Source organism: Saimiri boliviensis, chromosome 9, assembly GCF_048565385.1.
Source record: "Saimiri boliviensis isolate mSaiBol1 chromosome 9, mSaiBol1.pri, whole genome shotgun sequence".
Taxonomy (NCBI): domain Eukaryota; kingdom Metazoa; phylum Chordata; class Mammalia; order Primates; family Cebidae; genus Saimiri; species Saimiri boliviensis.
In genome coordinates this window covers 62,994,508-63,021,357 of record NC_133457.1, presented here as the reverse complement: position 1 = coordinate 63,021,357, position 26,850 = coordinate 62,994,508, and the positions used below count along the sequence as shown (strand labels likewise).

The 26,850-nt window shown below is 43.0% G+C and overlaps 1 protein-coding gene across 2 annotated transcripts in view; it reads right to left on the bottom strand.

The window, feature by feature from the left end:
• Positions 1-26,850, bottom strand: part of ITGA9 (integrin subunit alpha 9) — a 372,517-nt gene that overhangs the window by 41,707 nt on the left and 303,960 nt on the right. For both annotated transcript variants that reach the window (XM_074406027.1, XM_039462008.2), the window contains exons 24-25: positions 2,618-2,743; positions 122-241 (exon numbers count right to left, since the gene is read on the bottom strand). In XM_074406027.1, the coding sequence (XP_074262128.1) occupies positions 122-241; positions 2,618-2,743 (246 nt within the window). The remainder of the gene's footprint in view (positions 1-121; positions 242-2,617; positions 2,744-26,850) is intronic.

The window sequence follows — 26,850 nt, the reverse complement described above, 5'->3', positions numbered from 1 at the left end:
TTCCTCTTCCTTCCCTCCTTCCCTCTCTTTCTTTCCTTTTTTTCATTTTTTCCCCAAATCGGATGTCAGCAATTCAAATGCTTCTAAGTGCATCCCTAAAGTGCGGTTCATCAGGGCTTACCTTTTTCAGTATTTCTGTGTTCAGCAGCATGTAAATGTCTATAGTACGACTTTCTTCTTTAGCAAGAGCACTTAAGTTACAGTGTGCTGTCAGGCAAGAAGTTCCTGGTTTTTCACAGTCCTGAGAAAAAAAGAGAATTTTCCAATGGAATTAAGAACAAAGACAAATCCACGAACTTGCTGACTAACGCAATTCCAGGCAGAGGAAATCCATAAGAAGATGCAATCATTCTTTCTTGCCACCAGAGGGCACTCAAGGGATTTCCCACCCGGTGGGAACGAGAATCTACCTTTAAGTCAAACAACTGGGAGGAAACAGCTCACTAGTTTATCCTAGCAAGAATTGGCTGAATTCGCAAAGAGAAATAATTGTTTTTAAAAACTACACAACTAAATTTTGCATTCTGAAAGCATTCTTATGAGTTTTGAACACAGATACGTTTCCTACATTATGTGATTTCCACCTGTGCAGTGGCAAATACACTTTCACGCCTATTTATTATGTAGGGTAAATGAGAGGGCTAAGAAGTCATGTGACTCTTGCTCAAGGAAACACAAAAGTTACAACAGAAATGTAAATCCTGGCTGGGCACGGTGGCTCACACCTGTAATCCCAGCACTTTGAAAGGCCTAGGTAGGAAGATCACCTGAGATCAGGAGTTCGAGACCAGCCTGGCCAACATGGTGAAACCCTGTCTCTACTAAAAATACAAAAATTAGCCGCGCATGGTGGTGGGCATGTGTAGTCCCAGCTACTCGGGAGGCTGAGGCAGGAGATTCACATGAACCCATGAGGTGGAGGTTGCAGTGAGCCAGGATAGTGCCACTGTACTCCAGCCTGGGTGACAGAGCAAGACTCCATCTCAAAGAAGAAGAAGAAAAAAAAAGAACACAAATTTTCTTTTTGGTATGGTAGGTTCCAAAATGCATATACATACCTTGATGATGTTTCATATATGGGGCAAAATTTTCAGCCATAGAGTCGTAAATATAAAATAACTACTATTATTACAGCTAACAATTCTAAGAGCTTTAAACAATGGATGTATCATCCTATGTAATTAAAAAAAAAAAAGAATCCCAATCTTTCAAGTGGCAAATAGCCATACTTCTTAACAGGAGAAAATAATGAGAAAGGAAATGATACACCTGAGATGTGCCAGGGATGAAACAAGAAGTCTAGGGAAATATAACCAAAGATTTAAAAAAAAAGAAGGCTTTGGAAAAGCATTGTCATTCCATCTTTAATACCATCACTTTTGAAAAAATGAAGGTGTTTATAACAAATATCATAGAATAAATCTGAAGTGTATGTCTTTATGTGTGTGTGTGTGTATACATAGAATATATACATTCTATATATATGTGTGTATATACACACACACATATATACATTAACACTCCATCTCAAAAAAAAAATATATATATATATATAGCTCTGTCGCCCAGGCTGGAGTGCAGTGGTATGATCTTGGCTCACTGCAACCTCTGCCTCCTTAGTTCAGGCAATTCTCCTGCCTCAGCCACCCAAGCAGCTGGAATTACAGGCACCTACCACCACACCTGGCTAATTTTTGTACTTTTAGTAGAGACGGGGTTTCACCATGTTGGCCAGGCTGGTCATGAACTTCTGACCTCAGGTGATCCACCTGCCTCAGCCTCCCAAAGTGCTGGGATTACAGGCATGAGCCACTGCACCTAGCCTGTCTTTATAAATTTTTACATGTGTTTATACCTGGAGGAACACACCCTGATTAAGATGCAGGACATTTCCAGCATCTAAGCAGGCTCCCTCATGCCCTATCCCATCCATGTTCCTCTGAAAATAACCACTTGCCTGACCTCCATCATCATGATTAGTTTTTGCTATTTCTGAACTTTGTATAAGTGAAATATTACAATATGTGGCTTTTGTCTCTAACTTCTTTCACTCAATATTATGTCTGTGAGATTTGCTCATATAGCAGTTCATTATTTTTCATTACTGTATAATATTCCAGTATATGGATATACCACAATTATTTAGCTATTCTCCTATTGATGAATATTTGCATTGTTCTTAGTTTTCAGCTATTTTTAACACTTCTGTGAGCATTCTTGTTCATGTCTTTTCAGGGGGGCACAAGTACTCATTTTTCTTGGGGATATACTCAAGACTGGAATGGATACACATGTTTTTAGTATACATTACTAAACAATTTCCCAAAATGTCTGCACAAGAATAATCACTCTTGTTTAGACTCACACTAGTTGAAGAAACATTTTACTTTGTGCTTGGTGGGTTGCAAAGATTTTCCCTTTTCCAGGTAATAGAATTTGGAATGTAAATTTAACATCGTGATTGAAACCTCAGACTGAAAATTAGGAGTTGACCACAGTCTGTGCCTTTATATGTCAATTGATTAAAACCAGATTTAGGAAATAATATCAAATAGAAATGTGGTGTCTTCTGAGTGAGGACCACCCATTTTACCCCAGCCATTAAGCAAATCCTTACCAAGACTTTTCTTCCAGACTTTGTGAAAAAAGCAAATATTGTGTGGAAGATATTTTCTTGTTCTTGTGGGATGATGCAGGGGGTTGGGTTTTTCTGGAAAGAGCAGTTTCCCTTCTCTTGGCCCACCTGAAAATGAAAAGAGGCTGTCAGACGGGTCAGTCTCAAGAATGAATCGTGATGCTGGAGCCTCTTACTACGGAGGCAGGAGGGGTAGATCCCCAATTCACCTTTCCTCCTCCTCCATTCTGAAGTGGAGAACAATGGCTGGAAAGCTGAAAGGCAGAAGCTGTCGCATCGACAGGGCCAAATAATAAACAATGTGAATCTTAGGTCCGCCAATAATTGATGAGATGGCGCATCACATGCAAATGAGATGTGACTAGGAAATAGGAAGACTTCAGGAGTAAAATAAGCCTTACACTCCATGGTTTCCAAAGCACACTTAAGAACACCCTTACAAGCCATTCTTGTCTGAATGAGGAAAATGAGGCTCAACTTAGGTCACTGGCCAACAGTCATGAGGTCAAGAACGCAGACCTGGAGCTTGGGACTAAGCCTGACGGCTGATCTGCTGCCAGAGGTTTTCAGCCATTCCAGAAAGCCCCCAGGGTGCTGTAAAACCCCTTAGAGGTCCTCCTAGAGAAGGGGAATGGGCAGCAAGAAGGACCGCTCTCAGTCCAACTCGAAAACCAGAGTTTTGCTACCAAAAATATAACTTGACTAGCCTCTGCCCTGAGCCAGAGGGGGACCTGCATTCTCGCCAAGCTCTTAGTGAGTGATTTGATCTTGCTTCTGACAGTAATGGCAATGGTGCCGAGTGACAGTGACATTAGTCTTTGGTGATGATTTCCTTAAGAACAGCACTCTTTTTGATGTTTAAATTGAGGAACTGTTGAAAAAACAAAGTCTTCTTTATATATCATCATATCACACTAGTTGTAGCTGAAGACTAGACAGGATGTGAGGTCAAACCAGAAAATTAATAATTAGTAATTCATAATTTCGGATCGTGCTTACAATCCATGACTAACCACACGCATCTATGAAATTACCCTATCTATAATGCCCTTGGGTAAAATATAGTGTATTTGAATTTGTTCCAGAATGTTTCAACTTTTAATTCAAGGCAGGGAACAAAAACATTTTTCTGTCTTTTATTATATGTTTGGGAGTACATGTGCAGGTTTGTTATATAGGTAAACTGGTGTCATGGAGGCTTTTGGTACAGATTATTTCATCACCCAGGTACTATAAGTCTAGTACCCAATAGTTATTTTTTTCGATTCCTCTCCTTCCTTCCAACCTCCAGTCTCAAGAAGGCCCCAGTGTCTGTTGTACCCTTCTTTGTGTTCATGAGTTCTCATCATTTAGCTTCCACTTACCGAGACAATGCAGTATTTGGTTTTCTGCTTCTGTGTTAGTTTGCTGAGGATAATGGCCTCCAATTCCACCCATGTTCCTGCAAAGGGCATGATCTCATTCTTTTTTATGGCTGCATAGTATTCCATAGTCTGTCTGTACCACATTTTCTTTATCCAAGCTCTCTGATGGGCATTTAGGTTGAGTCCATGTCTTTGCTACTGTGAACAGTGCTGCAATGAACATTCCTGTGCATGTGTCTTTACGGGCGGATGATTTACATTCCTTTGGGTATATACCCAGCAATGGGATGCTGGGTCAAATGGCAGTTCTGTTTTTAGCTCTTTCAGGAATTGCCACACTGCTTTCCACAATGGATGAGCAAATTTATACTCTCACCAACAGTGTATAACCATTCTCTTTTCTCTAAAACCTCTCCACCATCCGTTAATTTTTGACTTTTTAACAATAGCCATTCTGACAGGTATGAGATGGTACCTCACTGTGGTTTTGATTTGTATTTCTGTAATGATCAGTGATACTGAGCCTTTTTCCACACATGCTTGTTGGCTGCATGAATGTCTTTAGAAAAGTGTCTGTTCACATCCTTTGCCCTCCATTTAATGGAGTTGTTTTATTCTTGCAAATTTAAGTTCCTTATAGATGCTGAATATTGAACCTTTGTCAGATGCATAGTTTGCAAATATTTTCTCCCATTCTGTAGGTTGTCTGTTTACTCTGTTGATAGTTTCTTTTGCTGTGTAGAAGCTCTTAAGTTTAATTAGATTTTGTCAGTTTTTGCTACAAAAAGAAACTAACAAGCTAATAATGCTAATCTATTAACAATGAATTATAAGACAAGATCACTAAAATTGGCTAAATTAATTTCTATTTCATCTTCGATCTGAATACATTCCAGATTTACTATATATGCCTGAAAGTAAACAAGGTGAAGGTTTATTTCCTCAAGTTAAACTATTAGAAAAGAGGATGCTGCCTATAAAAGTTTCTCACAGTTTGGGACTTACTGTCCTTTAAAACTCTCTAATAATTTGGAAATTACTTTTGGTTTTGTTTGGAGACAGGCTCTGTGTCTCCCAGGCTGGAATATGCTAGTTCAATCACAGTTCATGGCAGCTTCAACCTCCTGGGCTCAGGTGATCCTCCTTCCTCAACCTCCTGAGTAGTTGGGACTATAGGCACATGCCACCACATGCAGCTAGTTTTTTGCTAGTTTCTTTTCTTCTTCTTCTTCTTCTTCTTTTTTTTTTTTTTGGAGAGATGGAGTTTCGCTGTTACCCAGGCTGGTCTCGAACTTCTAAGCTCAAGCAATCTGCCTGCCTTGGACTTCCAAAGCACTGGAATTACAGGCATAAGCCGCTGCAACCAGCCTCAGTTACTTTATCTGAACCACAACATTTGGGGCAAACACACCAGCTACCCTGAAATGATGTCAATCAACATTGGGTTTGGATGATTTTAGAGGGAAATAATGAGGAGGTGGCAATGAGCTTTAATGAAGATTTGGTGATTATTCCTTGGGTGCAGTTGCTGAAAGCTGCGACAAATATTTGAAAGCCCATTTTAGAAAGCAGTTTGTAAGCTGCTGATGTGAGCAGCATGAATATTCACTTGCAAGTCAAATGAGAAAAACAGCTGCTCCAGTGCGGGGCAAGTGGGCATTTGTGTGTGGCAATCAAATTTCAGCACCAAACATGGATTCAAGAAGTTCTGCATTTCAAGTAAATTACACAAATTGAAGATGATACGTTCTGGTAAACTACTGACTAAAAATGTGGATAAGAAATGACATCCATCAGTGGGACACAGTGGCTCATGCCCATAATCCCAGCACTTTGGGAGGCTGAGACAGGCAGAACACCTGAGGTCAGGAGTTTGAGACCAGCCTGGCCAATATGGTGAAACCTCGTCTCTACTAAAAATAACAAAAATTAGCCGGATGTGGTACCTGTGATCCCAGTTTCTTGGGAGGCTGAGGCAGGAGAATCACTTGAACCCAGGAGGTGGAGTTGCAGTAAGCCAAGACTGCACGCCGGCCTGGGTGACACAGTGAGACTTCGTCTCAAAAAAAAAAAAAAAAAAAAAAAAAGAAAGACATCCATCAATCTCAGAAGATGTACATTTGGATCAAATTATTTTGTGAAATATAAGAATGAAAGAGTACTATAGATTAATATATCATTCTAAGATTTTAAGCTTTCAACCACATGATTAGGTTAAACATTATAAGTAGATAGTTGAGTATTTCATTCATTTCTCTTAACTTTTTTTTTATTGAGGTAAATGTACCTTCATGAAAATGCATGGCAGGGGTGCAGTTTGATGAATGATACCACCCATAACCACCACCCCCATGAACGTACAGAACACATCCACCGCTCCAGACAGTTCCCACCAGTCCCTTGCCAGTCAGTGCCCACTGCCTGCTCCCCCCACCTCAAAGGCAAACCATACTTCTGATTCCTATTAAGTTGGCAAGAAAAGGAGGGTTAAATTTACCTAATTAGGGAAATGGGGGATACGCTATTTGGAGCTTGCCCTATATTTAGGCATATACAGTACATCGTAGATGGAAAACATTTATGTTTATGGGGCATTTGAAAATCCAAATGTGTGTAGTTAGACTCTTAACAGCCACTCATTTTCTCACTCAGAAGCCCGTGGGTCTCCACGTCCCCGTCTTCTGGAGTGGGCATCTGCTGACAGACCGCTGGAAACTGTTTTCTGCAGCCTGTGGCACGCACATTCCTCCGCTGAGATTATAAGGCCGGGCCACCCAAACACATTTGGTCTGGGTTTAGAGAACAGAACCTCTGAGCCCTGCAGGACGCATCCGTCCCTCATTAAAATCAGGCGTGGGAGCAGAGTTCCTCCTTGCTCTGCACATCAGTGCTTCAGGTTTCTAGGCAGGGAGAGGAAGCTTGGGAGCGAGCCCCAGCCCAGCCAGCCTCGCTAATGTGCTTCAGGTGCAAAGAGCTGGCGCTGTCATCTGGCCCTGAGACCAGACGCCAGCGGAGAGGGGCAGGGAGCTGGGAAAGGCAGACAAGCGGGCGAGAAACAGCCTAAGTCTCCGTGTCAACCCCAAGAAGCAGGGCCACAGCTCAGAACTTAGCTTCCGTCTCCCGCGGGGAGTTTCTGGGGTGGCCTGTGAACAGGGTAATGGGACGGCGTGATGTGATGCGATGTGACACCTCATCTGCCCCTGGTGGGATCTGGAAAAGGGAAATGAGCACTGAGTCTGGGGTGAGCAAAAACCTTGGCCAGTTGTGCTCCCAACTGTGGTTGCATGGGAATCATTTCAATCGGGAAAAACAACGTTTTTCTGGAAGGTTCAGGGTGGTCCCCTTTCAAAAGGAGATTGAAGGTTGCCTGGTGCCGCACGAGTCTGATTCAGACCAGCTGATCCTATTGCCGACGTGCCCTCAGCCCTCAGCTAAACTCAGGAACTCAGTACCCAGCCAGGGTCATCGAGGGGGGCTCCTCCACGAGTACTGAACAGGTACCGATGCGACAGCCACAGCAACAGCACCTAAGACTGGCGAGGCCCTTTCTGCAGGCCAGGCTCTCAGTGCTTTCCACACATTAACGTTCAGTCCTCGCAGCAGTCCCCTGAGCCAGGTGCTATTATTGTCCCCTGCCCCCCACCACCTTTTCTTTTCTGAGACAAATTCTCGCTCTGTTGCCCAGGCTGTAGTGCAGTGGTGTGATCTCAGCTCACTGCAACCTCTGACTCCTGGGTTCAAGTAATTCTCCTGTCTCAGCCTCCCAAGTCGCTGGGACTACAAGCACATGTCAACACACCTGGCTATTTTTTTTTTTAAATTTTTAGTAGAAATGGGGTTTCACCATATTGTTCAGGCTGGTCTTGAACTCCTGACCTCAAATGATCTACCTGCCTCAGTCTCCCAAAGTGTTGGGATTACAGGTGTGAACCACTGCACCTGGCCTACTGTCCATCCCCACTTTACAGATGGAGAAACTGAGAGGCAACAGGGGGCCCCATGACCACCAGAGGTCCCCCAGGTAGCAGGACCACAGAGCTGGGCTGGGACAGACGTCACACAGCTCCAGACATCTGCTCGTCACCACTTCCCGGCACTGTCTCTTAGGTGGAAGCCGAGGTTGAGGCAGGGGCAGGAGTGAGGTGGAGGGAAAGCTTCCTTTCCTCTTCTTATTGTGGTCAGAAGAAACCAATAGCCTGGAGATCGCAGCATTCTCCGGCATGACCCATTTCTGCCACTGGCAAAAAAAAAAAAAAAAAAAAAAAAAAAGCCTCCTGCCTAGACCATGGGAGATAAAAGTGCCTGCGGACTGAGAAGAGGCCTATTCTGTATGGTCTTTTGGGCTGGAATGGGGAACAGAGCATTCTGGAATGTTGTTTCTGGAAGGCAGCTGAGCGATCATGCAGTCCTTGTGGCCTCAGCTGACAGATAAGGGAACAGAGGTCCCTGAGTTTAACAACTTGTCCAAGGTCACATCTGGCCCCAGTGTAGCGGTTCTGTGGTACAGACGCTCTTGGTGATTACTCAAGTCTTGGCTTCAGCCCGAGCGCTGCCTGCTAACAGCAGTGTCAGTCTAGTCTCCAGGGCCTCAGTTTCCTCATCTATACATGAGGACGTTGGTATAGGGATTCACTCAGGTTGTCCCCAGTTGCTAATTCCTCACGTCATGATCTATCTGTGCATTTTCATTACAGCAGGGGGCTACCTTATCTTATCACACAGATGAGCAATTATTAGCCATCCCCCACAACTCGGTTTTAACCACCCTCTTTGCTCAAAGCCCAGGGAATGTGGTGCTTTTTGTGTGTGTTGCAGACAACCCAAGCACCCCCGGCCAATGACCAACAGTGTCATTTCTGTGGCTAGCCAAGGACTCTGCGGCCGTCACCCCCTTGCTCTTCTCTGCCCACTCCCTCCTCATTTATTCCCCAGGCTTTCAGAGTCCAAATGCTTCTCATGACATGACTGCTTATCTCCCAGGGCCTCTGGGAGCTGGCAGAGGTACATGGCTATCAGAATTTGAACAAAAGGACTTCACCAGGCACCCAAACAAGGACGGGAGGATGCAGGACCCAGTGACACGGCTGCATTCTACCAAGGCAGGTACTGAGGGTTTTCTGTTGGCATCCGTCCTCCCCCTGACCCCGAAGAGGACACTGCATAAACTGAAGCCATGAGATGGTGGTGGCTGGGGAAGCTCTCAGGAGCCCTGGCTGCGGAGTGAACATTGCCTGGTGGCAGAGTCTGGGTCAGGCTCGATCAAGGGAGCCATCATGGTCAGAAGTCACCACGGTGCCAGGCCTGTGAGAAGAGGAAGTGTCCCCTGTTCACTTTAGGGCATCTGGCAAGATGTAGCTTCATCAAGCACTGGGTTGGAAGTGTGGGTTGGGGCTGATTCCCCAGGTGAGACACTGAGAGCAGACCCTTAGCTTCATCTGATCCCAGATGGAGAACGGAAGCCCAGAGCTTTTATTCTGCAGGCTGAGGTGGTCTGATAATGGGCTGGGAGGAAACAGGGCATTTCCATGTTGTAGGCTCAGGAGACGAAACTCAGTCAGGCACCTCTACAAGCTATCTGTTGACCTACAGCAAGAGAGAGGACACAGGTTCCCCCCCACAGGGCCCCAGAACAGAGCAGCCGAACAGTCCCTGTGCCTGGGTCCGAACACTGAGGAGGCAGAAATGTCCTCTGATCTTTTTTCTAAGTGTCATGCTCCAAGCACATCACTCTGGGAACTTGCTTATCGTCCCGTCTCTATACTGAGTTCAGATATCAATGGAAATAATACTAACATTAGGTGCTGTTCTAAGAGAATGGCTTATGCTGAATCCTTACGGCACCCATGTGTGGAGGGTACTACTATCAGTAGACCGTATAATGTATTGTCTAAACTGTGACATGTTTTAGAGTGAACCAGCTAGAACAGCAACACAGAGACATTTATCAGGGATGCGACAAGTAAGCTCTAACTTCTGGTCTCCTTAATTTCCACCCCTTTTTACAGATGAGAAAACTGAGGCCCAGAGAGGTTAGGTAACCTGTCATGCATGAGAAACACGTCTCCAAAGTCCCCTCCAGGATGCCCTCGGTCCCACTCTTATCTTCCCTGCACCAGGCTGCATAGTCGCGATTCCACATGCTAGAGCCAAACACACCCTGACCACCACCTCCCTGTTTATCTATCTGCAGCCCCTCAGAGCACAGCTCCTAAGGAGATGACAAATCTTACCTACAAATTTCTCCCTCCACCAGGAGGTCAGCCTCTCTCATGATCTGACTCAGAGGAGGTGGATCTCAAAGAATAAAGAAAACTTCTCAAGAGTAAAGGGAGGAGGGAGGAAGGAATTCCAGGAAAACAGCCTGTGCAGAAGGGTGGAGGGGCAGACTTGAGACTCGAGTCTAGAGAGCTGAGGAGTTCAACACAGGCGAAGCACTGGAGGAAAGCTGAGTGGTGGTGGCCACACTGACGCAGGAGAGATGGGCCTGGCCACGGAGGAGGGCGTGTGGCAAGTCTTACACGTGGCTTGGGTGGGGGTACTTACCCAGAAGGTTACAGGAGCCAGGGAAAGCTTTGAAGCAGGAGAATGTATGAGAATGTATGATTTAGATCATGTGGATTAATCTCTCTCAAAATTAAAGAAACAATTTGCAGTTTCATTCAATATGTGATACGATTAATTTTTTTGTTTGTTTTGTTTTGTTTTTGAGACAGAGTTTTGCTCTTGTTGCCCAGGCTGGAGTGCAATAGCATGATCTCGGCTCACTGCAGCCTCCACCTCCCGGGTTCAAGCGATTTTCCTGCCTCAGCCTCCCGAGTAGCTGGGATAACAAGCGTGAGCCACTGTGCCCGGCTAATTTTGTATTTTTCTTAGAGACGGGGTTTCTCCATGTTGGTCAGGCTGGTCTCAAATTCCTGACCTCAAATGATCTGCCTGCCTTGGCCTCCCAAAGTGCTGGGATGAGTGGTGTGAGCCGTGTCACCCGGTCTGTTAGTATATTTTTAACAGGCAGAAGCGCAGATGCTCTGACCAGCTCACCGTTCTGCCAGTACCGGCCCCATCAGCTAGCTGGCTGGGGCTCCAAGGACAGGAGGGTCACCAAAGTGTCCCTGGCTTGATGCCCCTTGAGGGCATGCATCGTCAGTAAAAGGGAAATGGAAGATTAAATTAGCAGAGGCACAAACCCACTGACTATAGTGCTCCCCATGAGCCATGGCTAGAGTCATCCCCAGTGTGGTTTTCGGGTAAAAAAAAAAACCCTCAAAGCTATGATGTAAAAGCTATGTTTGTTGATTGGCTTGGACACGTTTGAGTAACACGTGTTTCCTGTTAACTCACGTTTCCGTGTTAATCATTGACTTCATGTTTTCTGTTACATCCCTGGGCCACTTTTCCGTATCATATTACACCAATCACAGCTGATGGCACCGGGGTAAACATGACCCGCCCCCTGACTTACCGCCTGCCTCTCTGAAGCCACAGGCTCCTTGGGCTTGAAAACCCAGAGAATGTTTTGAATGCCTACTTTGCTAATTCAATCACCCATTGCTTACTTTGAGAACCAAGGCATCAAAAGACAGTAAGCCCCTATTCCCGCACAGGAGGCTGGACGCGTATCACAACGGCTGTGCTGACAGTAATTCTAGGACCGCAGGGTTTGAAATAAAGCTAGGACTCGTACAATAACCAAGAAATGATACCAGCTGGTGGATTAGGCTGACCTAAGGTGTCTAATTCTAGAAAGACAAATAATATTCATCCAGAAAAGTGCAAACCATGACTCATGGTTACTTTACAGCCTTAAGGCATCCTTCAAATTATATCTCATGTTAAATCATGTTGCTATGATTTACTACTGTTTCTTCATATTGACCAAAGACTAAAAGATAATATTAATGAATCCTAAGACAAATACTTTTAGGTATCACCATTCATTTTAAGAACCTGTAATAACGCTGACTCAGGATAACCTACTAAGGATGGATGCTCACAGGCTCTGTTCATTTGTTCTCATTTTTCAATCGCAATGACACTGTTTAACGTAAGGCCAGAGAAACAGCGATAAAATTTCTCCTAAATATGAACATGGCTAACTTCATGTTACTTGTGTGTGTGTATCACCCTGTTTGAAGGTAGTGAGGAGTTTTCAATGACGTCCTTCGGTAGATCCTTCTGAAGAGTGATGGATTCTTTTGCTTCGTGAAAAGAGACCCCGTGTTTATAAGCACAGCAAGTTCAGATTTTCTGATATCTACCCCTCAGTGTAGCTAGTGGTTCCAAGGTGTTTATACAAATAGAAAAAAATCCAAAATAGAAAAACGGTCTGATGATGACAACAATATGAGCTAGGCTACCATGAAGCTCTAGCTTTGGACAGTCCCTGCTAGCTTCAGTGATGAAATAAAGAGTTCTGTCTTTAAACTGAAACAGGTAAACAAAATCACGTGACAGCCCACTCCAAACCTGCAGAGCTGGGGATGGAGCAGGAGGAGCAAGAATTTAAAGAATGACCCAGTATCATTTAATCACAGAAAGGAAAAAATCGTAACTTTAACGCTAAGATGTCTTCTCTCTTTCTAACTGAAAACTGTCTTCTAAATAAAATACATGTTTTTCTAACCCTTTCCCCATCTCTTTAAGGCAGTCATTCCTGTGAAAAGTGGTATGGGGTCTGAAAAGGTCAGGGTGTTACTGAGACCAAACCTGAAACAGAAAATAAAGGGGCATAGCCTCCGGACCCATGTTTCAGAGGAAAAGGAGAGTATACTCCATTGCACAATTCTGACTTCCCTATGAGGCTGCCATTATTTCATGAACAATTTCCCTTCTCATGATAAAATTCAGTGGACTTCATTTCCATCTGCTTTAGGGTTTGGCTGAAACAACGCCCCTGCACCCTCCCTTCCCCCTCTTCCTTTGCGTGTGACAGGCCAACATGCTGGAAAGTCAGGAGTGCAGGCCACCACCACCAGGCTGCCCTGTAAAATGGGATGGCCTTTAATTAATTTACATGTAATCAGAGAAAGACATGTTCCCCAGACGAAGCTCATTTCCCAGGCATGGGGATGGCCTTTTATTGGAGTTAAAGCGATACAGATGGGAAGGAGTCTCAGAGAGGCAGTGACACACAAGAATTTCCAGATGCGGTCAGATTCTCTTTAGTGGAAAAGTGATACATAAATATGTTATCTGAGCACTTGACATGCATACCAAAAATATTTTCCTTCCACAGATAATATTTTGGAAGCAGAATGGTCTGTTGATTTGGGTAATAAGTGAGTCAGTAGCCCCCATATGAGACACAATATGGTCGATGGAATTGTATCTACTTGTTTGAATACCAGTTGTAACTCTTGGACCCATCTTAATGTAAAGAATGAAGCTCAGACCCATCTTCTGTTAAAGGCTAGAGCAGCACACCTACTGATTCACTGCGCTGTCTCTGTGTCTCCTATATATATTGCTTTATTAGCTCCCTTTTATCAAAGGGCAAATGACGCTCATTTTCTGGATGTCATGATTCCTGTGTCACCATCTGTCTAACTTCTTCCACTACTTTTCTGAGAGTACACACACCAGAGCAGCGAAAAGTGAAACCTTGGTGTCGTTCATTAAGTCTCAAGTTTCAAGGACTTCATGGGAGGCCTGAAATACGCTTTAGGTCATAAATTTAGATTAAAGAGAAGTGAGGTTGGCTCGGTGACAGCTGGGGAGATCATTACTTCTCAGCGTCTAACAATGTTCAGGCGTTCCTTTTGGTCTGAAGAAACTTGGGGTGTGTGTCAGAAAAGTGTTTTCCTGTTTTTGTGCTTCCGAAGCATACACAATTAGTCCTTGGCAGGTTAAATGAGAACCATGTGTTTCTCGGCAATGGCAGATGAGCTCTGTTTATCCTCAGTGAGACTTCCTGTTACGGACTTTGGTAACAACCCATCACCCACGCCATGGCAGGGCTCTGTGTGATGTTGCTTTTAAGGAATGAACACAAGCAAACTCCTCATCACCAACTTCTAACGCCTATTCATGTAGCAGACCAGAAAACACCAGGCACCTACACGTCGGCATTCAACCGGCCCACAGGCTGGCAACGAAGCGTTAATGCTTCCAGATGTCACAGCAGCTGCGAGCACAAGACATTTGGGCTCCCTGATAAGGCCGGGCGCCTTCAGTCAGCAGGGAGACAACCCTGCTGGCTTGATTTATTCTCTCTGGCCACACAGGTTAAAGGGCAGCCTCTGAACCACACTGTGCACGGACAGCCCGAGCTGAAGCTTACCCCCGCATCCAGAGGGTGTGTGTTGAGTGTAACTTGTGCACAGAAACACACAGTGTTTCCCTCTAGCCAAGCTCAAATTAACCAAGAGCCTAGGAACGTAACTCTTGTTCCAGAATTCAATCAGCCATCTCCCTTCTTTCAAGTGTTTAGCTTCTGTTGAGAAAAAGATTTAAGGAAAACCTAATCCTGACCCATTTCAGGAACTCGACTATTCAGCTTGCATTCATACATGTGCAGAAGGAAGGAAATGCAAAATAAAAAGAAATGAAACTTTGGGGCCATTACTGAGATCAGCAGTGTCTGTGTGTGAGAGAGCAGCTCAAGGGGGAGGAAATGTGTCTTCACATTACTGACCAAAGTTCGTAGAGTTTAAATTTACTCTGAGAAGCCTTCGTTTCTGATAAGTGATTCAATCTCTTATTTCCAAATTTCTCCTTCTTATTCTCACATTGAAATTGAGGCAAGCTCTGCATGTGTTAAAGGAATTTGTCAATATGTTTCTACCGGGGGGATCTCAAGTAGAGATGGGAGGATGTCCTGGAGCCAGACCCCAGCAGACACGAGGGGAGACTGTGTGTCTGAGAATGCCACTAACAGAATGGAAGCAGCAGCCATTTCTTTCATTTATCTGAGCACTCACTATGGTCTGGGCACCAAATGTTGGGGACACAGAAAATAAGGACCTTACCCTTTATTCTCATGGTGTTTTTAATCTCCTGGAAGAAGACTGACAATGAAAGAGTAACTTCACATAGTGATGAGTGCTATGAACAAAACAACATGCAAATGGGACAGAGAGTAATGGGGTTTTGCAACTTTAAGTGTTCAGGGAAGACTCATTGAGAAGGTGAACTCTGGGCTCACACCTGCGTAACGAGAAGGAGCCATCTACGCAAAGATCGGAGGCAACAGTGTTCTCAGCAGAGGCAGGTGCAAAGGGCCTGAGGCAGGCCATCTGCAAAGGCATCTGGGAGGGCTTGACAGAGAGGACATATGAACTGGGTCTTGAAGAATGAGTGAGCTCTCCACAGCCAGAAGGGAGGGAGAAGCCATTGGCAAGGGCTGGGGGCTCAGGGAAGTGCACAGTGAGACCCTTTAGCAGCTTTCATGGTCCACAGAGGCTGGAAGACAAGGTCAGGGGCGAGGGGCTATTGGAGAAAATGGCCTGGAAAGAAGGGTTGGAGGTCACACGAGGTTTTGGCCATTAGGATTTCTGTGATTTTCTTCCCTGAGAATCTCAGGAGTGTTTCCGAGCATTAACACATGGAAATGATTAGGACTAGAAGCTGGTGAGAAAAATGACTGGGGCTAAAGCGCTCAGATGGTGAACCAGGTCTTCACTGCCTGAGTAATAACGGTGTGTGACGAGGAGGGGTTGGACGGAAAGGCGCAGGCCTTGCTCAGTTGTGAATTTTTATTTGGAGGATATGGTGAGAGTGGAGAGGACACCCTAGGATGGGAGAGGTAATTAAAGGAATTGCCATCTTTTCCGGAAGAGAAGCGGGGGGTCAAGGTAGTGGCTCAACTTCTCTACAAGAGGGAAAGAGGCAAATGTTTTTCATTTTAGCTAAGAAAAGGTGATGGAGCATGAAGAACTGTGGACAGCAGAACAAGGAATTTGAGGAATACCAGCATGCTTAACAAAGAGAACTTGCTGGAAAAGCGGATTTGTTGTACTGGGGAGACATCTTGATTGTATTCTGTCCAAAGGTAGAGGGTTGGATCATATAATCCCCCAAATCCACCTCCTTCTACAGGAGAGAGGTTTCTAATCCTTGTTAGAAGAAACCTCTCACCCAGAGAGCTAGCTTGGTACAGTCAGCCCTTGAATTTCTACAGAAAAACTGAGGGTGAAGGAGGGGAAAAAAGCAGCATGTGTTCATGATGGGGAAGAGCAGCAGAGAGAAAAATGTGTGTCATTCAGTTTTGGTTTAGGTTACTTGCTGGGCTGTTTAAAGTGCCAGGCCTGGCTCTTACACAAGTCTCAGCTCCCATGAGCTGGCTGCAGGGGAGACTTCTTGCTGCAATTATCCTCCAGGCAGAGCTAAGTCATAAAATCCGGGACTTTTCTGATATGAAATGTGCAGGCTTTAAAAATGAGTGCCACTGTCAGCTGCTGCTGCCAGCAAAATGAGTGATTCACATTGTGGCAGAAAACTCCCCCAGAGTGAAAGCTAATGAGAACACACACGGAGACTTCTGGATGTCCAGTCTGAACCCCATATAAGGGCGGTATGGGGGCTGGCATTTCAAAGGTCAGAAATTAATTATGGCTAAAATCAAGGGGGAGAGAATTCTCAGGAAAGACCAAGACAGACTTGGCAAGGACTTCATGGGCAAAGAAGATCTCACTGCAAACTCCTGTAAGACAGCTTTGGTCCCTGCCACTTCTGAATAAAAGTCTCCGTAATACTGTCCCTGACCACTCCATTTAAAATTACAACCTTTCGGCCGGGTGCGGTGGCTCAAGCCTGTAATCCCAGCACTTTGGGAGGCCGAGGTGGGTGGATCACGAGGTCAAGAGATTGAGACCATCCTAGTCAACATGGTGAAACCCCATCTCTACTAAAGAAAATACAAAAAAAAAAAAAAATTAGCTGGGCATGGTGTTGCATGCCTGTAATCCCAGCTAATAAGGAGGCTGAGGCAGGAGAATTGCCTGAACCCAGGAGGCGGAGGTTGCAGTGAGCTGAGATCACGCCATTGCATTCCAGCCTGGGTAACAAGAGCAAAACTCCGTCTCAAAAAAAAAAAAAAAAAAAAAAAAAAAAATTACAACCTTTCCCAATCCCTATCCTCTTGCTTTTAAAATTGTTCTCCATATCATTTACCATCATGTAATAAACTATATGCTTCACTTATCATGTGTCTTTCCCCACCAGAATGTAAGCTACATGAGGGCTGGAAATTACTTCTTTCTGTTTCCCTCTCTGCGGTAGGTGCTTAGCATATGCTGGGTGCAAAGTATTTGTTGAAAGAATGAACACATGGATTAAAAAATCCCCACCACAGCCTCTTGCGGTGAGGACTGTCATCAGCATTTTACAGATAAGCAAATGGGAGAGCAGAGATTTAAGTATCGGGCTTCGTAATTACAAACAGATAAAAGGAATGCCCGGGGATCTTGCTGAAGTGAAGGCTCTGACTCGGCAGCCCTGCGTGGGGCCTCCGTTCTGCAACCACGCCTCAACTTGCAGGTGGTGCTAAAGCTGCTGGACAGCTACGCACCCAGACAAAATGAGGGCACGAGTCCCTGCAGGTGGCTGCTGAAGGAAGTAAAAGTGTTTTACCCCAAAACAGATTTCTTTGACCCAGTTGGAAAGGGCCGCTGCAGGACCAGCAGACAGAAGCGGACTTGCAAAGCTGTCTCTTGTGGGGAAATTTTGCATCTGTAGAGAATCTCCATGAACGCAGCCAGGCCTTCCCCAGATCTAGGACAGATTGAGTCTGACACCTTTACAAGTCTGAAAAAAAATTCACCATCTATTCTTTCTAGGGGTTATGACCTGGGAGGCTTCATCTATGTAACACCACCACCCTTGCTAGCCACGCCTCCTTCTTTCTCTCCCTCATCACATGTCTTGCCGTGAAAACCTGGCTGTGGCCATTCTCTGAGCCTGCATTCTTTCCATTACCTCAAGATGACATATAAGCTCTGTACCGTACTGGGGGGGTGGGGTCTTCATCCTGAAGGCTCCCGTGTATACAAGTTAAGCAAATCTGTGTGCCTTTTCTCCCATTATCTGCCTTTTCTGAGTTGATTTTTCAGTGAGGCTTCAAAGGACCGGCGGTTTCCCGTGACCCCATACTGTACAGTTGTGGCAGGGTGAACCCCCAAATTGGGGTTTGGCCTGGGAGGGCCTGTGGGTTTTGGCTTCCTAAAGGAAAGAATTCGAGAGCAAGCTCAGAGAGTAAAGTGAACGCAAGTTTATTTAAAAAGTGAAGAAATAAAAGGTGGTTACCTCATAGGTAGCAGAGCCTCAAGGGCTGCTGCCTATTTTAATGGCTATTTCTTGATTAAATGTGAAACAAGGGGTGGATTACTCGTGAGTTTTACAGGAGAGGGGCTGGGAATTATCAGAACCCAGGTTCCTTCTCTTTTTAGACCATATAGAGTAACTTCTAGGAGTTGCCATGGCATCTGTAAATGGCCATGGTGCTGGTGAATTATCGTTAGTGCCGCCATCTTGGCTCTGGCTGGCTTCAGCTGGCTACTTTACCACATCCTTCTTTAGCAGTGGGGTCTCTGTGACCTGTCTTGAGAAACAAGTCCTGCTGAGCTCCTATTTCACAGTGAACCCTATTGTCAAGAGTGAACATCAACTTAGCCACTTACCAATTTACCTTGGCCTTCCCTCTAACTCTTCCTTGCCCCAACTTCCTCACGAAATTATCATGAAGATTAAATGAATTTGATCTGGTAACGTGCTTGATACAGTACCTCTGCACTCTACCTATCTGTAATAAGTTAGTAAGAATTCATTACTTTTTGGTCTGAATCTATCAGCTTTATCTCTGACTCCTAAGGGAGCGTTATTAAAGTTATGTTCTACTTCACCAAAATAGGAGACGTCAACATTTACGCTGAGAACCACAATAATATATACCTACTATCACAAAATGAGAAGTGTCTCCTGGGTACATTATGTGAAGCTTTTGAGACAGGTTCCTAAAAGTGGAATTCTTGGTATTCATATTTTAAATTTTGGTAGTTATTGTTAAATTGCCTTTCATACCAGCAGTATTTGAAAGTGCTCATTTCTCTTCATCTTAACCAACAATGGATCTTAAAAGTTTTTTAGATTTTTGCCAGTTTAATGAGAAGAAAAACCTCATTTTAAGTTTGCATTGCTCTGATTACCAGTGAGACTAGGCATCTTTCTCTGTTTGCTATTAAAATTTCTGCTTGAACTCCTGGTCTCAAGAGATCCTCCTGCCTCAGCCTCCCAAAGTGCCGGGATTACAGGCATGAGCCATCGCACCCAGCCACTAAAATTTCTTTTGTGAATTTCCTGTTCATATAACTTTAATCATTTTTTTGTAGAAGTAATTTATATATTATCTATTTGTTAATCATGTTGCAAATATGTTCTCCCAAATATCTTTTCCCTTATGTTGTATTTTGATCACATAAAAGTTTAACTTTTCATAGATTTAAATTTGTTAATCTTTTCTGTGTGGTTTCAGGATTTTATGACTTGCTTAGGAAGAAGAGAAGAGCTTCCCATCTAAAGATTATGAAAATACTCAGTTCTGCAAATACATTTTTAACATAAAACTTTAATTCACCTTTTTTTGTTTTTTGTTTTTTGTTTTTTTTTTTTTGTGAAGTACACACAGGCTTTCTCTAATTTCTTCCCAAAGGGATAGCCAATTGTCTTCATATCATTTACTGAAGTCTATACATGGCCACTGTTTTGGAATGATATTTCATCAAATATTTTTTTTTTAATCCCCTTTTCTCTTTCCTCTTTCTCTGCAACTCCAACTGTGTGTATCTTGATATACTTTGTGGTGTCCCATGAAACACACCAAAGGCCTCTGGGGCTTCAGCCATTTTGCTCATTTTTTCCTTTTTCTTTCTGTTCTTCAGATTGGATAATCTGTACTGTAATCCACCTTCAAGTTCACTGACTCTTTGTCAGCTCAAATATGCGATTGAGCCCCTCTAATGAATTAATTTATTTCAGGTGTTTTACTTTCTAATTTTTTCTCTCCCCCTTTTAAAATTTTTAATTAAGACAGAGTCTCACTCTGTTGCCCAGGCTGGAGTGCAGTGGCATGATCTCGACTCACTGCAACGTCCACCTCCTGGGTTCAAGCGAGTCTCCTGCCTCAGCCTCCTGCGTAGCTGAAATTACAGGCACCTGCCACCATTCCTGTGTAACTTTTTGTAGAGTTGGGGTTTTACCATGTGGCCAGGCTGGTCTTGAACTCCTGATCTCAGGTGATCCACTCGCCTTGGCCTCCCAAAGTGCTGGGAATACAGACGTGAGCCACTGCACCCAGTCAGGTGTTTTACTTACTTTTATTTTTTGAGACAGAGTCTTGCTCTGTCATCCAGGCTGGCATGCAGTGGCATATCTCAGCTCACTGCAACCTCTGCCTCCCGGGTTGAAGGGATTCTCCTGCCTCAACCTCCTGAGTAGCTGGGATTTGAGGTGCCCGTTACCACTCCCAGCTAATTTTTGTATTTCTTGTAGAGACAGGGTTTCACCATGTTGGTCAGGCTGGTCTCCACCTCCTGACCTCAGGTGATCCACCCACTCCGCCTCCCAAAGTGCTGGGATTATAGGCGTGAGCCACTGCGCCCGGCCTGTGTTTTACTTTCAATTCCAAAATTCCCTTTTCGTTCTTTTTATAATTTCCATCTATTTTATTATTCATTTATTTAATTTCCACTTATTTTAATTCATTCATTGACATTACCGACATTCTCTACTTGATGAATCACTGTTGTCATACCTAAATTATTTAAACCTGATTTTAGTTCGTTAAACATTTATAATAGCTGCTTTCAAGTCTTTGTTAAGTCCTACATCTCGGTTCCTCAGAGACAATTTTTATTACCTAGTTTTTTTTCTTCCTGTACGGCACATGAGATTATATATAATATATGCAGAGAGAGAGAGAGAGAGAGAGAGAGAGAGAGAGAGAGAGAGAGAGTGTGTGTGTGTGTGTGTGTGTGTGTGTGTGTGTATTTAGATTGGACATTTTAGATAATATATTGTAGCAATTCTGGATTCTTACCCCTCCCACTGCGGGGTAGTTGTTACTGTTCTGGTTTTGTTTGTTTAGTGACTTGCCTGGACAAACTCTTTGGAGTCCGTTTTCCCTGAAGTGTGCAGTCTCTGATGTTTCTGCTGACAAACTATATATTGCCTATATATCTCTCTCTCACTTGTTTTTATTTTTAAGCCTTTTGTAACAGCTCAGTGATCAGTCAATGACTGGTCAGAAGCTATATGTAAACATCTTGATCTCAGAAGCATTTCTCCCCCCAGCTGGTGGGTCTGTGTGTCTCTGGGGAAAGCATTTGAAGATCAGGGAGCTTACAGTTAGCTTCATCTCTTACCTCCTGTATTCACAAGCCCTCAGAGCCAATCAGTTGACTACCTTTTTTGGGGGGGTTGGGGAGACAATAACAATTTTTACAATAGGGATACTTTCTCTTTTTTTTAAAATAAAGGTTATCATTCCAACACAACTAAAGAGACACTAATTAGCAGGGGACTCATGCTCGTTCCTCACTTTGGTCCAAGTTTCCTCTAGGTCTCTGGCCAAGGGTCTTTGTCAAGCTGAGGAAGTCTCCTTTTATAAAGCCTTCCTTACTGGAGATGTAATAAAAAACCACAAATAAATGTTGAATTTAATTTTTAACTTTTGAAAAGCCCTTATCGAGATGATCATTTGGTTATTTTTCATTTAATCCTTTTAATATTAATAATAATATATAATGAATTATATTAATCAGTTTCCTCAGGGAGAACCAACTTAGCATTCTTGGGTTATGTCCAGAAAGAATACAGAAGAATATATTATTCTTCTAATAAGAATCAATTTGTGATTTATTCAGAACTTTTATATCTGTTTCCAAGGTGAGTTTGGCTTAGTGCTTTCTATTTTTGTGTGAGTGTGCCCACTCTCCATTTCTGGTTTCTGTACTAGGATTATATTAGTTTTCTAGAATGAGTTGCTTATCTTTTCCACTCTCTTGAACAGCTTATATAACATAGGAATTACACATTTCTTGAAAGCTTACTAGAACCTGCCTTTATAGCTAGCTGGGTCTGTGATTTTTTTAAAGGTATAGGTCTTTGTCTACTTTCACATTTTTTCCCAAGATAATCAGTCTAGTTGGACTTTTTTTTAACCTCATGCATATTTTATTAAGATTTTATATCATTGTGTGAATAAAATCGTGGAAAGATTTTTTTTTTTTTTTTTTTTTTTAAGCCAGAGTCTATCAACCAGGCTGGAGTACAAGTGCTGTGAACATGGCTCACAGCAGCCTTGACCTCCTGGGCTTAAGGAATCCTCCCACTTCAGCCTCCCAAGCAGCTGGAACCACAGGCATGTGCCACCAGGCCTGGCTAATTTGTTTTTCATTTTTTGTGGAGACGGGGTCTTCCTTGTCTAGGCTGGTCTTGAACTCCTAGGCTCAAGGCTTTTCTTGCCTTAGCCTCCCAAAGTGTTGGGATTACAGGCATGAGCCAACCATGCCCAGCTCAAAAGATGTTATAATTTTTACATCTTTTATAAAACAAAAACAAGTATGGTTTTTGTTTTATAAAAAGTATTTCTAGTGTTTTTTGGTATCATCACTCTTCTTTATTTCCTGATGAAGCTTGCTCTAGGTTTGTCTATTTTTTTTTTTGACAAAAAAACCAGCCTTTGATTTTGCTAATGTGGAATACTTTTGTTATCACTATTTTTTCGATTTCATGATATGCTTTGTCTTTAATAATACTGTACCTTCATTTTACTTTATTCAAGTTGGGTTTACTTTCTTGTCCCTTGTCTAGCTTTTATGTTGCCAATTTAGTTCACTTATTTTCAGTCTTCCCTGCTTTTCACATGTTAAGTAGTGGCATTTCCTCCGTGCTGGTTTTGTCTAAATCCCATTGGTTTAGATATGAACAACCGCTCACTGTCTTTCACTTCTAATTTGTTTGTTTCTTCAACTTTGATTTCTTTTTTATCTAGAAAGTTAATTTGAATGTGTTTAAAACTTCCTGGGTGGATATGGTTTCCCTGGTTGCTTGCCTAACCTTTTGTTTTTAGCTTCCAAATTTACTGCACTGTGGTCAGACGCTGTGGCTATTATTTTGACTTTTAAAATTCTATTGATACCTTTTTTTGTGGTGTTAAATGTAATTGTAAATGTTCACATTTGAAAAGAAAGAGCATTCCCTTATTTATGTTAGGATCTCTGTCAATTACTCCACATACATTCGTTTCTTCAGTCCTTACGCTGTGAGATAGGTACTACTATTAGCTCATTTTACAGATGGGAAAAATAAGATTGGGGAGTTTAGGTAACTTCCTCAAGGTTACCATAGCAGGTAAACGACAGAGCACTAATGAAACTTGGACATTCTGACTCATTCTGTCTTGGTCTCTATATAAGTGATCACAACTGCCAGTTGCATTATTCAAATACTCATTATTTTACTCCTACTTGTGTGATGATTTTTGAGAGAAAAGCATTACATTTTCTTGCAATGACTGTGAATGTTTCAATTTCTCTTTGTGTTTCTGTGTTTAAAACTGTGTTGTTGGTTACATAAAATTTATATTACAAATTCTTAGTGGGCTAAATCTTTAGCACTCTGAAATATATTGTATTTTGCCCTGTTTAATGTTTGAGGGGTTTGGGTTTTAATTATGCTTTATTTGCTGTTAATATTACTATACTTGATTTCTTTGGGTTAATATTTGCCTTTTTAAAAAATGCCTTATATAACTTTAAAGTAACTTTAAAGGTGTACTTATCAGTTTTTTGGTGCTTAGATTTTTAAAATTCCAATCTGAGAATATTTTTCAGTAGGGCATTTAACCCATTCATTATTATTTTGATTATTGAAATATTTAGGTTTATTACTTCCATCTTATTATACACATATTTTTTTTCTTCATAAATTCTTTCAGATTGTTTTGAATTTTATGTTTATTCTTCTTTAGTGGTTTGGATGTCCTACATTGTTTTTATGGTTGCCCTTAAAATTTTACATAAACATTTATTTTACCAAATCCTTGAGCTAATTGGTACATAAACTTGTCCCCCAAGCAAGACAAGAATCTTAACTAGCTTTCATTTCCATCTCTCTTGACTTCTAACTCTTGTACTATGATCATCTGATATTTTCATTCCAGATTGCTATTTAAAAAAAGGAATAGTAAGTTTAACTGACTTGTTCTTCTGCAATACATTCTCAGAAAATCTAAGTTCCTAACACATTCTTTTATATTCCTTCATTCTTTTATATTCATTCTACTATATGGCTCAGAATGAGGTTTCATTCGAATGATCAAACTCTTACATTTACAAATCTCTGGTATGTCCTGCTTCATGGAAACACTGTCTTTCTGCATTGCTCTGAAAACATCAGTCTTGCTTATTCAGAAGCCTCCTGGTGGCCTTGTTACTGCACCCTCTGGAATCAGGTCTGTTGATTGCAGTTACTTCCTCTCTGCCCTGGTGTTGATGCTGCTCCTCTGGTGGGTGATTCTTGGAGGTCTACTCATCATCTGTCTGTCCTCTTGACTGAGCCTACCTCTGGTGATTAGGCAGTGGGCAGCACTTTCAGGAGCAGTGTGCAATTCAGCACAGTGGGAAGCAGGTGAACTTGGAGTCAGGCCTGGTTACAAACTCGGCTCTATTTTTTAGCAGCTGTGTCAGGTTGGGCAAATCTTTGAGGCCTGGTTCTTCAATTTGTGTTAATGACCTTACATTATGGAGGTGCCACGTGATTAAATTTGACAGCACATGAAAAAGGCTTTGAAAGCTTTGGGACAGCAAATACATGGTATTCATTTTGGGGGTGTGGGTCGGTTATTTAGGAGTAATGTCTTCACTCTTTAGCCTTGGAGTATATCGACTGATTTGATGGCCCCAACTTAAGAAGCTCCTCCAGCTCATCCTTGGGGAAAACAATTCATTCCTCCATTTATTTCTAATTTAAAGCTCCTGTTATGGTCAGTGATGTATCAGGTGCCCATTTTCTTCATAGGGATATGAACAGCCTCATTGTAAAGTCATTGAAGCTCCCACATCAACTGACTCATTGTGGGATACTCACCCTATATCACGGGCAGCCCTGTCTAGTGTATATGCATGGGGAGGGAGGATTTTACAATTTACTAAAGTCCTGGCACCAACTTAGAATATTCTAACAGATGTTGGTATTCATGTTATATTGAAATCAATATCCTAATGGTACCCTATGGCAAAGATATTGATGTATCTCCTTAGAAAATTATCATTCATCCCCACCCAATTTTTCCTCCTGGAAATCAGGTCAGGTTTTAGAATCACTGCCCCATAGCAAGAATAGAGCAAGCCAGAGAGGCCAATATCTTCTGTTGGTTTTGCAGGAGGAAAGAATGGTATGACAATCATTTTATATCTCTTCTAGAATAACACTGGAGTTCTGTGAAAAACCCAGGACTTTCACCTGGAATAGAAGTTCTAGCCCTTCACTCTCTGTTAGCCATCATTATGACTTTTTCCCTTCCTGCATATTCACAAGAACCAAACCCCAAAGCCTTCTGCTCCAGTGTGAGAAAGCTGCTCGCAGATACAGGTTTTTAGCTCCATCAAGTGAAGCTTGCAGTCTGAGATAAATCTTCCACCTCTTCCCTTGAACCTTCAGGCATTGTGAGTAAAACTTAATTTTGGACAGACCACCACCCTCTTCCCTTCGTGAGCCGTGAGGCTTGTGACGGATGTGTGACCTTGGTGCCATCTTAGACCTGTGCTCAGCAGCTGTGCTGCACGGCTCACCTCTGCAGAAGAATGGCAATAAAGTGAAGCAGTTCAATTTTTCAGGCCAGTTCTGAAAAACCAAGGAGGCCGGGTGTGGTGGCTCATGCCTATAATCCCAGCACTTTGGGAGGCTGAAGTGGGTGGATCATGAGCTCAAGAGACTGAGACCATCCTGGCAAACATGGTGAAACCCTGTCTCTACTAAAAATACAAAAACTTAACTGGGCATGGTGGCATGCACCTGTAGTCACAGCTACTTGGGAGACTGAGGCAGGAGAATTGCTTGAACCTGGGAGGTGGAGGCTGCAGTGAGCCAAGACTGTGCCACTGCACTCCAGCCTGGTGACAGAGCAAGACTCTGTCTCAAACAAACAAAATAACTGAGAACAAGATATATCTTTACTTCAAACAGAAATCTATAAGGAGCAAGTGGCCACAGCCTGCCTCCCACAAGCTACCTGGCTCACTCTATTTCATTCCTGGAAATCAGGTGAGTTCTTTAGAATGACTGTCCAATAGAAGGAACAGAGTAAGCCAGGGTGGTCAACAGCTAGTGCTCACTGCAGCAGACCAACGGTGGTTTGCTGACAATGTCCATGATGTGTAGTTAGACAGACTCCAGCAGCAAACAGGGAGCCTGGCCTTCTCCATGCCTAAGTGAGCAGATAGGAAGGTCCAGGTCTACAGCACACACACGATGTACCCCAGACGAGTGATTAATTTACCAATTGTCAGAGGAAATGACTGTGGTTTATACTGTCATTCTGCCAAAATATCTATCTGCTGTGCATCCCACAGAAGGCACGCACAACACTTATTCTTGCCTATTTGTATGAGAGCCAGGCAAACAGAATGGAAAACCAGTTGTAGCTCCCAACACAGCAGATACTCATCACACACCCACACGTGGTGACTGTTCCTCTATCTGGAATGTTCTCTTCTTCACCTGTTCTCTTGTGAACTCCACATCCTTTAAGTCCTGACTTGGAGAGCTTCCTTTGTGAAGCACCGAACCTCTGTAGCATCCTTGGGCCTGGGCATGCCTCCATTATTGCATTTATTAGACAGTATTACAATGGCATTTTAT